We start from the raw sequence: 14,373 nt of genomic DNA, 5'->3' as shown, positions 1-14,373 counted from the left end.
GGTGATTCCTAGAGTTACCATATGCAATTTTGGGTTTTTCCCAGAAGTGGTATTGCAACAAAGATTAAATCACTGTTGTTGTTTTTTTCCTGTAGGAGACCTGGCAACCCCAGACAATCAGCCTCTCTGTGTGCCTGTTTTTGCTGCTGTGGTATGGAAAGAAGGAAAGGCAGAATCCCCTTCTCATGCTGTGGTATACTGTGAGATCAGTTCAGGCTCCCAATGGGCATTTGGTAACATTTGCAAACATTCTGAGTGGCGGTGGGAGAAAAATAAAGGAAAAAAGTTTCCAAACTAGTTGTTACCACGTCATTTCTGGGTGGTAGCTCTAGGAATCAGCATAGAATTGTATCATAGAGTTGCAGTGATAAAAATAATAGTAAAATATTCAGCTAATAGTTAAAGTTAGGAGTATTGACATTTGAGCTATTTCTGTTGGTGGCCTTGTGTTAGGGCTAGGTACTTTAATAATAATAATAATAATAATAACATTCAATTTATATACTGCCCTTCAGGACAACTTAATGCCCAATCAGAGTGGTTTACAAAGTATGTTACTATTATCCCCACAACAAAACACCCTGTGAGGTGGGTGGGGCTAAGAGAGCTCCAGAGAACTGTGACTAGCCCAAGGTCACCCAGCTGGCTTCAAGTGGAGGAGTGAGGAATCAAACCCGGCTCTCCAGATTAGAGTCCCATGCTCTTAACCACTACACCAAACTGGCTCTTTGGGCTAAATCCTCATGAAATGTCTCAGGATTGTCTCTGCACAGTGGTGGAAGAAAAAAAATGGCTGTCAGACTAACAGCATGATGTCACTTCTGGGGAAAACCTGGAAGTGACATCAGTCCTTTCTAGGAATTGCCAGAAGCTCTATGGTTTTACCATAGAGTTTCCAGCAATTCCCTAAGGGGCATGATGTCACTCACAGGTTTTCCAGAAGTGGCATCATGCTGTCACAGATGGCCACTCCTATGTACCCACCCACCCCAATGTCCTGCTGGTTGTCCAAAAATGACTCCTTGAACATGGCTCAGGCTTATTTTGAAGGGGACTATGAGTTTCATTTGTTACTATGGTTTATAGTTTAAGCTAGTGTGCAATGGCCAGCAATGAGAATCTGTACTACTGCATATTTGTAAATTGACTCTTGAAGCCTGATTAATCTTGTGCTAGGAGATAATGTGTACAAGATAGAAACCTGAATCTAATGGCTTCAGTGACAATCAATTTTGGGACAGTGGGGCTTCTATAACCTATGGACAGGGTGAGTTTAACTCCAAGAGCAAGCCTGTACAACTTGGGACACCAAATTGCCATGTATTAGGTCCTGCCATGTATCTGTCTCCTTAGCTGTGCTGGTTTGTGCAATCCATGCACACCACAGAAATAAAATGCTGGTGCAGTCCCTGATAATTTGTGACTGATAGGCTGCATTCAGTTTGGAGGCTCACAATTTTTGAATGCATGCCCTGGAAAATATATTTTGCCTCACCGTATCAGTTTACTATTAGGAAGATTCCTAATATAGGAGGCTGCACAAATCTTCCCAATAGATTAAGAAACACAAACACCTGCAGGGCCTTTTAAACATCCAAATCAGTGAAAAAGTGTTGTATCCCCCATAGAAAATAAAAAGAAACTACTTCTTCTTATCACATAAAGTATCCAAGTACAGACTACATAGCCAAAGTACTCACTGTATCAACCAGACCTAGTTTTCACAAACATAGATGATATAAAGAAGATATAAATTGGACTTCACTATAGGTCCCCACCTTATAAAATGCTCCTCCGTACAGAACAGTTCCCCGCGCATTACAGGCTAGGTTTCAAGGAGAAGGGTCTAATTTAGTCTTCTCCTCCACAAATCAATTTTCTAAGTGCAGGGAGGTGGTGGGTGTTTGCATATCCTCAACCAGATTTACCAACTCATGTGCTGCCGGCCTCAGTTCTTCACAATAAAGAAACAGTTTTTAGGACACAAACGTTATTTGTAACACTTTGCATCAGTACTACAGCACAATCCTAATTTTGTCTATGCCAGTATGACAGCTTTCCATCATCTTTCCAACAGTCAACTTAAAAAGATCATTGACAAAACTGCTTAAAATTTTTTACACCATCTTAATGTTCGAGGAACTCAAAGATATTAATAAAATGTAAACAAATAAAGGCACAACATCAATGAAGTCTTGGGCAAGTCTGCACCCCAGCAATGCATCATGCTCAATTTTTCTTTGCAATCCATATCCCAGTTAATTGCAAAACTCTTATTGAGTTTAATGGAGTTGGACTGCAGCCAGGATTAATACTGGGCGCAGTCCAGCCGAAGTGAAGCATTTTGAAGTCTGATTGATTTAAATAGGAAAGATTTCAGTAAGTGCTCAACTTTCCCAGTAAAATTAGTGGGTTGTTGGGGGTTTTCCGGGCTGTATTGCCGTGGTCAGGCAATACAGCCCGGAAAACCCCCAACAACCATCGTTCTCCGGCCGTGAAAGCCTTCGACAATACAAAATTAGTGGGCCTTGGAAAAGGGTAACCTTGATTGAATCATGCCTTATTACTATGATGTCACAATGTATCATGCATGGTTTCATTGTCTTCCTTCTTTTCTTTGGAGTATCTCCATTTCTGAAGTCTCAAATACTTTTCCCCTTACAGGAAAAATTTGTTGGCAAGGTTTTTTTTAACCACATTCCTTGATTAAAAGGCAGGGAGGGGGCAAATAAATGGCTTTAGAGGACAGATCCAAGCTGCCAGCTGGCTATAAAAGACCATTATTTCTTCATTTCTATTGTAATGCTGCATGGAACACTGGCTCCCTAAAACCAATAAGAACTATGTTGTTATTTTAAAGAGGTTCTCTGTATTGATCATCTGAAGCAGTATTTTCTAAACATTTGTCTCCTGTGATTTTTGTAGTTCTAGTTTTCCTAGAGACCAACGAGGTTTTCAGGGTGTAACCTTTCAGGGTGAAAGCTTGAAAGCTTTCACCCTGAAAATCTTATTGGTCTCTAAGATGCCACTGGACTCAAATTCTGCTGCTCTACTGCAGACCAACACAGCTACCCATCTAAAACTGTCTATTAGAGTTGATGTTTCATCAGATGAATTAAAAACCTTGTCTAAGGGCACCTTTAAATTAAATGGGCAACAGGTGTTTTTTTTTAATTTACAAGAATTTGCAACCAATGTGGGTACTAGCTGATCCCTTCTTAGAAAAGGCGTTCTCACTGTGTTTTGTGTGTGTGCATGCACACAAAACATCTAAGATAATGTCTGCAATGACACATGCTTCCATCTAAAAACAAAGCATAATTTTTTCTTAAGAAGCATTCTTTTATTCATATGCAGATGGGAATTATTTAAAACTCACACGACAGATTAAGATTTCTTTAAGAAGGTGACAGCCTTGCTTTTTAGCTATAAAATATTGATCTCATGTGTCTGGAAAGATTGAGACAGTGACATGTTTGACTTGAGGCAGAAGGAATGGAACCCCAACTCAAAAAGAGACACGTTGCAATTTTCATTGTCAGATTGTTTGGGTTGCTTCTATATGGAGCTCTTCCTCCATCCTGCCTCTCAAACGTCAGTGATTCTTTTATGGTAGGGTTGCCAACTTTGGGTTCAGAAATTCCTGGAAATCTGAGGGTGGAGCCTAGAGAGGGCAAGGTTTGGGGAGGGGAGAGACCTCATCAGGGTATAATGCCATAGGGTCCACCTTTTTTCTTTTTCTCCAGGGGAAACTGATCTCTGTAGTCTGAAGATCAGTTGCAATTCTGTGAGATCGCCAGGCCCCACGTGGAGGTTGGCGACTCTATTCTGGGGTCTTCTGTACAACGCCACTGTCAGGTCACTCACTTTCTGGTTTTTCCCTGACTCCACTCAGCAATTTCCTAAAACTACTTTGATATGGTCTTTTCTAAAAGATCATACCTGAAGCAGATTTGGGGAAAGTGCAGAGGGGAAGGTGCAGATTTCTGTATCTCTCTGTGCCATATCTAGCATCTCTCCCCTCCCCACATACACATATGACCCCAATATTACAGCAATTACACTGGCTACCAATCTGTTCCTGGGAACAATTCAAGGTGTTGGTTTGGGCTTAAAAGCCCTACATGGCTTGGCACTGGGGTATCTGAAGGATCCTTTCCTCCCATATGTTCCTGCCCAGTAACTAAAATCACAGGGAGAGGCCCTGCTGTCTGTCCCATCAGCTAAAGAGGCTCACCTGGTAGATACAAAGAGAGGGTCTTTTTGGTAGCAGTCCTACAATTATGGAATAGGATCACCAGGGAGGTGTGCGCGGCACCCTCACCGCTGATCTTCAGTTGGCAGCGGAAGATGTTTTTATTTAGGACTGCTTTTAATTAACTTTATTTCCATGTTTATTGGCAGTCCTAGACTGAGTATTTCATTTATATTGTAAGCCAGCTTGAAGTCCTGCAAGTTAGAAAAGCAGGCTAATAAATGTTTTACATAAATAAACACACACATGCTGCTCCTAGGCTTTTTTTGTCAAATGAGATCCAAACAGGGAATCACTCACACACACACACCCCCAAGCAACTTTAATGTTCTGTGTAAAGTGAATGTGACTGCTTAAAAAAAAAAGAAAGCTATTAGCGAGAAATTAAATATCCAGATCCTAAGAACATAAGAAAAGCCCTGCTGTACCAGATCAGTGGTTCATCTAGTCCAGCATTCTGTTTCACACACATATATTAATAAATAGCTTGTGAAGAACCACCCTCAGGTGACAGCCATTGCTTTATCATTATAGCATTCCTAGAAAGCATCCTTAAAAGACTCAAGCCATCATTTGTCATGTGAGACCCTTGTCAACCTCATGAACTCCGTTGAGATTGCAAGGTGTTCACGGGCTTTTCCAAAGGATTCTATAAAAATGGGCATGATCCAGACTTTCTAAGAACAAATTTAAAGAATAGAACAATAAACTCCTTTCGATCTTATCAGTTTTAATGTGAGGCGAAACTGCACTGCAGGTACAATCCTGAGTGACACTCTTTTAAGCCCACTGAGTTCAATAGACATGGAAGGGTGCAGCTCTGCTTAGCACTGTACTGCCTCCGATCTTTTCCATTGAAACTAATGGGGCATAAAGTACTTAACTTTGACTAGGTCACAACAACCGAAGTATAGAATCTGTTCTTGAGTGCAAATAACCTTGTTGGGATTTTAAAAATAAAATCACAGTAATGTTGAACAGTAGCTCTGGACAGGAAATCAAAAACAAAAGATGGAGGGGAATCTTAGAGCCGAACCAGAAGAGACGAGTTTCACGCAGTGGGTTGGCACAAGTTTACCTGGGAAGTGTAGGAGACTCTAGAACCTCTAGAGTGGTTTTTGACATTTCAAATATGTTGCTGTGTTGCTAAGCTTACCAGACAAGCCCATAGGAAAATGCACATGTTTAATAACCCTCCATGCTTAACATACCATTACCAATGGCTAGCGTCAGTAACAGAACCACACCATACCATCACGCCATAGCCACCAAGAATCTTTTTTTCCCCAATGGATGATATTTTAAGCTGTTTTTTTTAATGAATGTGGTTGACTTGTTACACATTTCTAATAGCATTCTGGAACAAAAACTTGTGTTTGGTGGCTAATGAGTATTTTTCACTCCTATTGTGTTACACATTCTGGAGCTCATGCAAATCAATATGCAATTTAAAATTGCCTAAAGCATTTTCTCACTTTTGTTTTCCATCCCATTGCAGGTGGCACAGGGGATGGGGGGGAAGAGTGGACATTTCTGGTTGAAAGCAATCACCTTGAACTTGGTTTTTTTAAACTTTTCCTGCAATAATGGCATATCATAAATTATGAAATCTAAGACTGGCTACAAATGCAATTTTCTTCTGATCCCACTTTATGCTGCTTTAAAGCATGAGAGTAATGCATCATATATCTTTTCCCATTTTATGGTTTCTAATCCATTCCAGGGGCGAGTATCTTACAAATTGTTTGTATGATAACAGGCGATTAAAACCAAATCCATTAAATCTGTCCTGATTTTACTGAACCTTAACCAAAAGAATAGACTCAAAGAGACGCAGAAATAAACCTTGAGCTGTAAGGAGGGCACTTATATACACACCAGTGCATGTGTGTATTATAAAACCAGAACAGGTTTTATAATCATATCCGTTCTTGTTCTAAATGTATGAGATGAGCCACTCTAAAAAGTCGTGAACAACAAGTGGAGAGTGGGCCAGCACTAAACAAACCTTTCTAAACTGGGCGCTGATGCTTTTTCCCCTCCTGATAAATTGGGGACAATCTTCTATTTCACTAGGAAGGGAGGGAGTTGGGGAAATTTTGCCAGCAGCAGGCCACTACAGTGTGGGCTGACTTTGTTTTCTCCTTTGCCTGCAACCACACAAGCCCTTGAATGTGAGCCACTCTTAGCTTGCAGCCAAGAGCTATTTACAGGGCTCTGTCTACACCTGGCAGCAATGGGGAAATCTTGGCTCGTACACGTCAAGCTTTTCCAACTTGCACTGTATTCAGACCACTGGAACTCACAGACACAAAGAAATTCAGTAATGTCTGAAGAAGATGCTAGCCTGCACACCAAAACAGTCGTGTGAATTGGCCTCGCTCATTTTTACCTTTTGTGTTTGTGCCAAAGATTTCATCATGTTCAGATACTTGCCTTTTATATTCTCATGTGGTATACGCACACAAACTTCATACAGTGTGGGCTGTCTCAAAGGAATTTATATGCAAATGGGAATGGGAAAGTTCTTACTGGTGGGGAGCTCCATGTGTGCATCAGAACTGGCTAGGGTTGCCAGGCTCCAGGTAGTGGCTGGAGATCTCCCAGAATTACAACTGATCTTCAGATGACAAAAATCAGTTCCCCCGGAGAACATGGCTGCTTTGGAGGGTGCACTCTATGGCATTATACCCCACTGAAGCCCCTCCCCTCCTCAAACCTGACACTTTCCAGGCTCCAGCCCCCAAATCTCCAGGAATTTCCCAACCTGGATCTGGCAACTCTAGCTCCAAAATAGCAAAGCATGTGGACTATACATATACAAAGTTCAGAAACCCAAGGGGATCTACAAAGAGCACTTCACCCAAAAGTATGGGCACCTTGAACGTTTTTCAGTATAAAAGACATTTATATCTCTTTAGATTTTAAGCAATATTAGAGTTGATTTTTAAAACTCAGTTAAAGAACTGAGCATTATTATTATTAGCATTTATAAATCACTTTACATATATATTCACAGCAATCACAGATTGAGTGTGCAAACCTAAAGAGAGTTATACTCTTCTAAGTCTGTTCAAGTGATTGGCCTTAGAAGTATATAACTCTAATTAGGATTGTATTATAAGTCACAAAGTGACGCATTTGTAAAATTATACTATAAAGATCTGTTGCATAAAACGCTACCTTCAAATTGGAATAGTTATAGCTTGTTATTGCTGTATGTAACTAAAAGATAAGCCTATAATTTAGGTAGGCCGGAGAGTGAAATTACAGTTAAAAAGCAATGATTTGATTACAGGCAAGCAAATATGACAGTGAGAAAAATAAGAGAGTGCTTACATGTTTGTATTAGCAGTTGATGTTAACCATTCCCCAGCCAAGCCGATGATATCAAGTCCTGTAGACAGCTGGTTGAAAAAGCGAGGATGACCTAGAAAAATGAAAGATACCACCCTAAGGACACTGGGTTTTTGCTGCCATTTCTGAGATTTTGTGCTTTCTCATCAGGGTCCAAACCATTGGTTTTCCAAGTTCTGTTGCATTTGTTCATTCACAAATTCAGAACAATGGACTCCCCAGGGCTGAAAGAAAAATAGGACTCTTCTCTCACTACAGATGCTTATTTTCTGCATTTCCTCCCCTGTTCTAATCAAGCTAATTACATTTCATATTGCATCTCCACAGCTTATTTCTTTGCAACACTCCTATCTTCAGTCTGAGATAAAAAGACTCCGAGATCCCCATTCCTACTTGTATCTGATGAAGTGAGCCTATCTCTTGAAAGTTTATACCCTGGAAACTCCTGTTGGTCTTTAACATGCTACTGGACTTGAACCTTGCTCATTTATTACATGAAGTTATACCTTCAATAAAAGCATTGCTTATTATTACTATATGTGAAAGCCTTTCAAACTGTTGATTGATACCTAAAGTGAATCACAACTCTCATTGATAGATGAGAGAGAAGGAAGGAGGAGGAACTGGGAGAGGAAACTCAATCAGAGGAGGGGTTTCTTCCTAATAATGCGCAAAATTGCCGTAAAATATAGCCTAGTTTTCAGTAACCACGAAGATAAAATATAAACTTGTTCAGTGTTGACTAAGGTGAGATTCTTGAGTTTTACACTGATGACTGGGGGAAAGTAGCGTGGAACTGTGGGTTCTGAAAACTACAGTAAATTTTGAGATGGATCCCACTTCAGATAGTTTGAGAACTGCTGCCACCGGGCCTGTTATTTATGTAGCTGCAATAGTGAAAGTAATGAATGGATGACAACCTGTACTCCTCTCAACTTCTTCATAAAGGACTTTGCAAGAGTCCAGCAGGCCTCTCGAAACACATGAAGCCACCTTATGCTGAACCAGACTGTTGATCCATCAAGGCCAGTATCGTATACTCTCCAAGCTGTGAGAGTAGGTGGTGGCTCTGGACGGCAGCTCTCCAGGGTCACAGGCAGAGATCCTTCACATCATCTGCTGTCTGGTCCTTTAAAGTGGAGATGCTGGTGATTGAACTTGGGACCTTCCACATGCTGAGCCACAGCCTCTCCCCTCCCTTGTTGTGAGATAAGTACTCTCTACCTTATTTGAAGTGTGAGTTCATTTGAACCATCAACAAAGACAAACCCAAGAGTGAAGTGGATTAAAGCTGGGGTGGTGGTGGAGGTGATGAAAGAACATAGACACCATTTCAGGGCTTTTTCTTTGCCTTAATTGTTACCCTGATCTGTGTTGGGAGGAAGAGACTTTGCAGGGATCTGCTATTAATCGTTGAACTTGATGAGGTTGTACTAAGACTTTGGGATTCCCTTCACTGATGTTTAAAGGACTTGCAAGCAGCGGCGGGGCCCTTTAAACTCAGCCCCAAAGCTTTCTGAAGCTTTCCAAAAGCTTCGGAAAGCTTTGATCCTGGATTTCCGAATCGGCTTCGCTTTGGGTATTTTACCCGAAGCGAATACCGAAGCGCACAGCCCTACTAATGACTTCCCAGGTATTAGTCAATAGATGCCTACGATGCTCAGGCAATCATATTCTCAGTATATCAAGCAAGCCTCTCTAATGTAGTCATGGCAACCACAATAGCCGCAGATGAACCATCTGTGGGAAATATTGCATTTTTGCCATGTACAATAACACACACAAAAAGGTAATCTCGTAAAATGCATGCAGCTGTGTGAAAACATGAAGGACATTTGCAACCAATGAGTATGTAATTGTACATTTATCACAAAGTATTTACTGTTGTTTGACTAAAATTCTATTCAGTCAGGTAAACATGAAATTAAAATGAAATGATTTAAAAGTCTGTTTCATTCCCTATTTTTAACTAGTCCCCTTTTATCAGATGAATTTCTGCAAAGAAAAAGAGAGGTTTAGACAGTAGCAGTCTTCCTGACTCTCTTGACCCAAAACAGAAGGTAACTCGGATAACATATTTCATGAAAACTCTTGCGGACGGTCTAATGGTTTGTTCTGACACAGTACATAAAACCAGTGAAGTTCAGTGCCCTCAACAGAGAGAACACTGTCAGGTCATATTAGGACTGACATTATGCTTGATGCACACCCAAAAAGGCCTTTACAAAACTCTAAAATTAACCCTTGTGACATTTTTCAATGAAAAACAGATTTTCAGCAGACACAACATCATCCAATGTTAATGTCACCCAAACCTGTCCATAGAATTTAGAAGAAATTCTAAATTTTAAAAAGATGCTCATCCTAAACACCATAAGGAAAGAGAGTGGGGAACAAGATTAACCGTTATGCCTTGCTTAACTACATTAAAATCCTGGAGGCCCAAACAGGGCCGGCGTCAGAGGTTTTGGCGCCTGCGGCAGCGTGCCTTGCGCCTCTGCGCGGCGTGATGACGTCATCGCAGACGTCATCACGCGCCGCAGGGGGGCTGGGCGGCACGCCGACCGCCGAAGCTGCGGGCTGCTGCTGGAGCGGCGCGCGGAGGCTGCTCCGCGCGCCGCCCCAGCAGCAGCTCATGGCTTCTGCGCTCGGCCGGGGCGGAGGAGTGCGCAGCGGAGCTGAGGTGGCTGGCTGCAGCAGTAGCTGCAGCCAGCCAGGCAGCCCCGTGCCGCCGCCGCCACATGCCCCAGCCGAGCGCAGAAGCTGCGAGCCGGGGCTGGGGAGGCGCGCGGAGGCTGCTCCGCGCGCCGCCCCAGCAGCAGCTCATGGCTTCTGCGCTCGGCCGGGGCGGAGGAGTGCGCAGCGGAGCTGAGGTGGCTGGCTGCAGCAGTAGCTGCAGCCAGCCAGGCAGCCCCGTGCCGCCGCCGCCACATGCCCCAGCCGAGCGCAGAAGCTGCGAGCCGGGGCTGGGGAGGCGCGCGGAGGCTGCTCCGTGCGCCGCCCCAGCAGCAGCTCACGGTTTCTGCGCTCGGCCGGGGCGGAGGAGTGCGCAGCGGAGCTGAGGTGGCTGGCTGCAGCAGTAGCTGCAGCCAGCCAGGCAGCCCCGTGCCGCCGCCGCCACATGCCCCAGCCGAGCGCAGAAGCTGCGAGCCGGGGCTGGGGAGGCGCGCGGAGGCTGCTCCGTGCGCCGCCCCAGCAGCAGCTCACGGTTTCTGCGCTCGGCCGGGGCGGAGGAGTGCGCAGCGGAGCTGAGGTGGCTGGCTGCAGCAGTAGCTGCAGCCAGCCAGGCAGCCCCGTGCCGCCGCCGCCACATGCCCCAGCCGAGCGCAGAAGCTGCGAGCCGGGGCTGGGAAGGCGCGCGGAGGCTGCTCCGTGCGCCGCCCCAGCAGCAGCTCACGGTTTCTGCGCCCAGCTGGGGTGGAGGAGCGCGCAGCGGAGCTGGCGTGGGCTGGCTACAGCTGCTGCTGCAGCCATCCAGCCAGCTCCGTGCCGCCGCCGCACGCCCCAGCTGGGCGCAGAAGCCGCGAGCCGCTGCTTGAGCGGCGCACAGAGGCTGTGCCCGGCTGGCGTGTGTGGCGGCGGCGGCGACAGCAGCAAGGGGCTGGCTGGCTGGCTGCAGCAGTAGCTGAAGGCAGCCCAGTCACTCCAGCTTCGCTGCGCGCGCCTCCACCCCCAACACCCCCTCCAGCGCCCCTTCCGTGCACACGCGCCCGAGGCCACCGCCTACCTGGCCTCCATGGGCGCGCCGGCCCTGGGCCCAAAATATTTTGGTCGCTTATGCTAAAAATCCAAACAGCACCCTTCCTATAGCAGTAAAAATATAATACGAAAATAAAATAATTGACAATTTGCCATCCTTCTAAATGCTGACATCTGAGGTCCAAACTACAAGTGGCGAATGACACAGGTTGGACACTTGTCAGCTTCCCTCAAGTTTTGATGGGAAATGTAGGCAGCTTGGCGGAATGTTGGACAAGTGACAGTTGAAAAGTCTATTGGACAGCAGTTGGAGAACCAAGCTGCAAGACCAGGATGCCTACAATTCCCATCAATACTTGAGGGAAGCTGACAAGTGCCCATTCATCACTTGTAGCTTGGCCCTAAGCTGGGGTGTATTGTCCTCTCTAATGGAGGCTTAGGCATCAGTCCAGTAGCACCTTTAAGACTAACTTCACTTGGATTGAATAGTGACTATGAATGGTTATCTCATTATCAGAAGTAACTGATTTCATTAACAGAAACAGACTGATCTCATTATCAGAAGTAAACTGATTTGCATCTACTCCCCCCTCCCCTCACCACCTATATATCTCACCAGTTTCTTCTTACCCTCCATGCATCTGACGAAGAGAACTGTGGTTCTCGAAAGCTTATGCTACAGTAAAGTTGGTTAGCCTTAAAGGTGCTACTGGACTCTACTATTTTGCTACTACGAACTAACATGGCTAACTCCTCTGGATCTTTGGCATCAGTAAAATCATTGGACCCTTGAATGTTACAGGTGGTAGCTTACCCGCTGAGTGAGCACAGTACGAGCACAGGAAGTGCAATGGTCTCAGAGAAGAAGTACTTCCTGGGGTGGGATTCAAAGGGGTGGAACAACATTGCAATAGCTGGTTTTGCTACAATTGTCGTGTCCCCCAGTAGAACCTTGTGTTACTCCCTGGTCTCCTGAGGAGCAAGCCCCAAGCATTGTTCTTTCACCACGACCACCCCACATACACCAACACCACAATCCCTCAAACCATACTTACAATCTCATGAACCAGGAAAAAAGGTAGTTTTTGTTAGGAAATTACTGTTACATATTTTACATTTCTGAAAAATGCCTGCTTTTGCAACTTTGGTTTAACAACACTCAACCTGAGAGTCCTACAAGTTTGCTAACTATTTGGTAATTTTTCTATCACTAAAAGAGTGTTATTGTCTTAATGTCTTTTCAAAATGTTAATTCTAACAGACCAAATGGCTGAAAAGATCAGGCCGATTAACTTAAAGCTTTATTTCCCTGGTTGTTTTTATTACAAAATCATGAACTAGCACCACAGAGCCCATATCTCTTGAAAGTTCACACTTAGTAAACAAGATGGCTAAGTGGCTTAATGAGTTTTGCCTCATTGGAGAACACCTGTGATTGCTGATGAGTTGCAAGCTTGCTAAAACTTCTTTCAGTTTCTTCCACAGTCAAGGGCAGTGTGCAAAGAGTCAGTGGAGCTGCGCGCTTCATTGAAAATTAGTTGCCACAAACTCCATCTCTGTACTGAAATCATTTTCATCTTGATTTTGTTTGTCTGCTTCCCCAGTTACTATATTATTGCCTGACTGCAGAAAGGCCTTGTCTGATTTGAAAAACGGGAGCGTACATTGGTCTTCTTTAGCATTTTTTGTCCCTTTCTTGTATTCTTAGCCACCACCTAGGGTTGCCGGGTCCCCTGGGCCTGACACCTGGAGATAGGGGGCAGTTTGAGGGGGGCATGCCAGGAGGACTCATCTTATGTGTGCACACAATGCACACATGTGCTCCAGAGCATTTCTTCGGCACACCTGGAATGACATCATTCCTGGCATGACGCAGAAGTGACAGGTCGTGTGTGAGGCCATTTTGATAAAAATCGGCCCCAAACCCTATCAAATCAGCCCCCAGGACGGTGCCAGGCTTTCTGGCGCCCACGGCTGCCCCTACATGCACGTGCACGCCCCCCCCCCGGCTGCATGATGACATCACTGTGTGATGACATCATCATGCAGCAAGCCGGCCCCATTGGCCGGCGGGTGGCTGGGATGGCATGCGGAGGCTGCCCGCGCTCCCAGTCGGGCGCAGCAAGTGGCTGGGGAGGTTTTGCACGCCGCCCCGGATGCCTGTCGTGCCTGGCCCACATCTGCTGCAACTGGCTGAGGGCGTGTGTTGGTGGCGGCGGCGGCAGCAGCGTGGGGCTAACCGGCTGCAGCAGCTGCAGGCTAGGCACACCAGCTCCATGGTGCACGCCTCCACCCCCGGCACCCCCTCCGGTGCCCCCTTCAGCACCTCACCGCCCACCTCACCGCCTCAATGGTGGCGCTGGCCCTTTCGGCCCCTCACACAATCTGTCACTTCCACGTCACGCCAGGAATAACATCATTCATAGAGCGATGAGGAAGTGCTCCGGAGTCCACAGAAGTGCTCTGCAAGGCTCCCAGTCACATTCCCATGCCTTTCCCCATCGCCAGCCAGGTCAGAAGTGGGGGAACAGAGGATGGCAGTAGAGGATCCCCTGCCCCCACCGGGGAAATGGGATCCCTATCACCACTAGACATAGCAGCATGTAGTGTGTGTGTGTTTGTGAGTGAATTAAACATTCACATATACTTTGGCTCTCCAAATCCTACCAGAAACTTCAGCAGCAGCACTTACTCTCACTGTCTCGTGGCGTTTTATCCTTCCCACCATCTGACCCTCCCTCCTGCCTGTGCAAAAGGAACTCTGGGACTGGTAGTTCTTGACAGGATAGGCCCAGCAGTTCAGAATATTCCTTCAGATTGTTGCCCTAACTCTATTTCTGACAGGTAGGGTTCCCAGGTGCACATCGTGGGCAGGCAAATTCCTGGGGATTTGTCCCCTTGTCTGCCAATCGCCGAACAATTGGTGGGAGAGGCAAGCTCCCGGAGCTTGCCCGCCACCAGCAGGCACCTCAGGAGTACACGCCATGTGAGCGTTCTGTACCAGGGGGGCAACATCACTTCCATAAGTGACGTCATCTCACCGCCCACGGGAGCATTTCCAC

At 45.5% G+C, this 14,373-nt stretch overlaps 1 protein-coding gene across 1 annotated transcript in view; it reads right to left on the bottom strand.

Moving 5' to 3' along the window:
* GAD1 (glutamate decarboxylase 1) overlaps positions 1-14,373 on the bottom strand; it is a 62,136-nt gene that overhangs the window by 24,001 nt on the left and 23,762 nt on the right. Inside the window, exon 5 of the mRNA XM_054971213.1 lies at positions 7,595-7,685. Within this exon, the coding sequence (XP_054827188.1) occupies positions 7,595-7,685 (91 nt within the window). The remainder of the gene's footprint in view (positions 1-7,594; positions 7,686-14,373) is intronic.

Source organism: Eublepharis macularius, chromosome 2 (genome assembly GCF_028583425.1).
Source record: "Eublepharis macularius isolate TG4126 chromosome 2, MPM_Emac_v1.0, whole genome shotgun sequence".
NCBI lineage: Eukaryota > Metazoa > Chordata > Lepidosauria > Squamata > Eublepharidae > Eublepharis > Eublepharis macularius.
The sequence above is the reverse complement of the archived record's forward strand: the minus strand, read 5'-3'. Positions and strand labels throughout refer to the sequence as shown.